This window comes from Piliocolobus tephrosceles, unplaced genomic scaffold (genome assembly GCF_002776525.5).
Source record: "Piliocolobus tephrosceles isolate RC106 unplaced genomic scaffold, ASM277652v3 unscaffolded_37596, whole genome shotgun sequence".
NCBI classification, from domain to species: domain Eukaryota; kingdom Metazoa; phylum Chordata; class Mammalia; order Primates; family Cercopithecidae; genus Piliocolobus; species Piliocolobus tephrosceles.
This window is the reverse complement of record NW_022321638.1, coordinates 1,871-3,603: the sequence shown is the minus strand read 5'-3', so window position 1 is coordinate 3,603 and position 1,733 is coordinate 1,871. Positions and strand designations below refer to the sequence as shown.

The 1,733-nt window shown below is 72.7% G+C and overlaps 1 protein-coding gene across 1 annotated transcript; it reads right to left on the bottom strand.

The window, feature by feature from the left end:
* Window positions 1-105: 105 nt before the first annotated feature.
* On the bottom strand, window positions 106-1,446 carry LOC113223008 (double homeobox protein 4C-like). Its single transcript, XM_026452580.1, has one exon. It carries the CDS (start codon window positions 1,384-1,386, stop codon window positions 106-108), a length of 1,281 nt encoding a protein of 426 aa, XP_026308365.1. The 5' UTR covers window positions 1,387-1,446.
* Between the last annotated feature and the right edge of the window lie 287 nt (window positions 1,447-1,733).

The following is a 1,733-nucleotide window of genomic DNA, read 5'->3' as shown; positions in this document are numbered from 1 at the left end:
GCTGGTGAGGCCAGAGGGAACACAGGCCTCTCCACACCAAGCCAGGTGCTCAACCGCGAAAGGGAGGCCACCGCCCCGCCCCGGATCCCGTCCCAAGGCGGCGTCCTAAAGCACCTCCAGCAGAGCCCGGTATACCTCCTCGCTGAGGAGTAGCGGTTCCAGCAAAGCGGGCTCTCGCACGTCCTGCAGCTCCGTCCGGGCCTCCGTTTCGAGGAAAGGCTGCGCCTGCTGCAGAAACTCGGGGGTCTCCAGGAGCTCGTCCAGCAGGCTGGAGGGGAGTGCAGACGAGCGCCCAGGCTCCTGGAGCGGCGGGGAGGGCGCCCCGATGGCTTGCATCTGCTCCTGCCACGCGGAGGCCTCCGGGGGCGCGGGCCCCGGAGGTGGAGCTGCCCCGACTTGGGGCTGCCACGCCGCCCCGGCGACCTGGGGCCCCTGGCCCCAGCCCCACCACGGACTCCCCTGGGACGTGGGCGGCGCAGGCACGCCCTGGCCCTGCGGCTCAGCTGGAGCGGGCCCAGGCTGTCCCACCCAGCAAGGGCCCGGCAGGCTGTGGTGCTGCGGGTCCTGATCCCCCCGGCGTTGGCTCGGGTGCGGAGGCCACCCCCGCGGAGTCTGAGGGTGGGAGAGCGCCCCCTGTGGAGTAGCCGGGGCAGCGCAGGGAAAATCCCAATCCCCGCCTGCCGCGGCAGGAAGGGAGAGCCCCGCTGCCCGCGCAGCCTGGCTGGGCTGGAGCCGGGCGACGGCCCCCGCTCCCTGGCTCACGAAAGCCCCCTGTGGGAGAGTCCACGGCGCGCAGGGCGTGTGGGGTGCGGGAAGCCCCGTTGCCCACGCCCCGGTGTGGGTGAAGGCGACCGGCGGGGGAGCAGCGGGGCGACACGCGCCGGGGGCCGCGTTGCCCGGCCCGCCTGCGTGCGCCGGTGCCCCGCCACCCTGGCCTGGGTGCCTGGCCCTCCGGTTCTGAAACCAAATCTGAATCCGGGACTCCGGGAGGCCCGTCTCTCTGGCCAATTCTTCCCGGGTGGCGATGCCGGGAAAGCGATCCTGCTGGAAGGCTCGCAGGAGCAGGGCGGTCTGGGACCCGGTGACGGCGGTGCGCTTTCGCCTGCCTTCCTGCGGGCCGCGTTTCCCGGGCCAGGGCCGAGATTCCCGCCGGTGCTGCCTCAGCTGGCGTGATCTCTCGTTCTGAAACCAAATCTGGACCCTGGGCTCCGGAATGCCGATGGCCTGGGCCAGCTCTTCCCTGGTGGCGATGCCCGGGTAGGGGTTCCGCTCAAAGCAGGCTCGCAGGGCCTCCCTTTGGCTCGGGGTCCAAACGAGTCTCCTTCGCCGTCCTCGTCCTCGGGCTTCCGCCGGGAGGGCGCCCTCGGCAGGTGTCGGGAGAGCCATCGCGGGGAGACCTGGCCGGAATTTCGCGGACAGACACGGGCAGAGAGCGGCCGGCGGGCTCCCGTGCCCCTCAGTCGGCCTGTGCAGGGCGCGCAGGTCCAGCCAGGGGGCCGGCCCAGGCGGCCAGCGGCCCTTATAAAGGCCCACAGGCTCCACCCCTTCAGGAAGGCGGGGGCGGGGGGAAGCCTGGGTCAGCCCGACCGCAGAAGCCAGGAACCACAGGGCCCAGGGCGCTGTGACCTGGGTATGGGTGGGGCCGGAGAAGGCCCGGAAGCGGGGAGTGGCTTGCGGGGGCCGGGGAGCGGGCTTCGGGGTCTGGCGCTCTGGGGCTCTCCGGGGATTCTGCG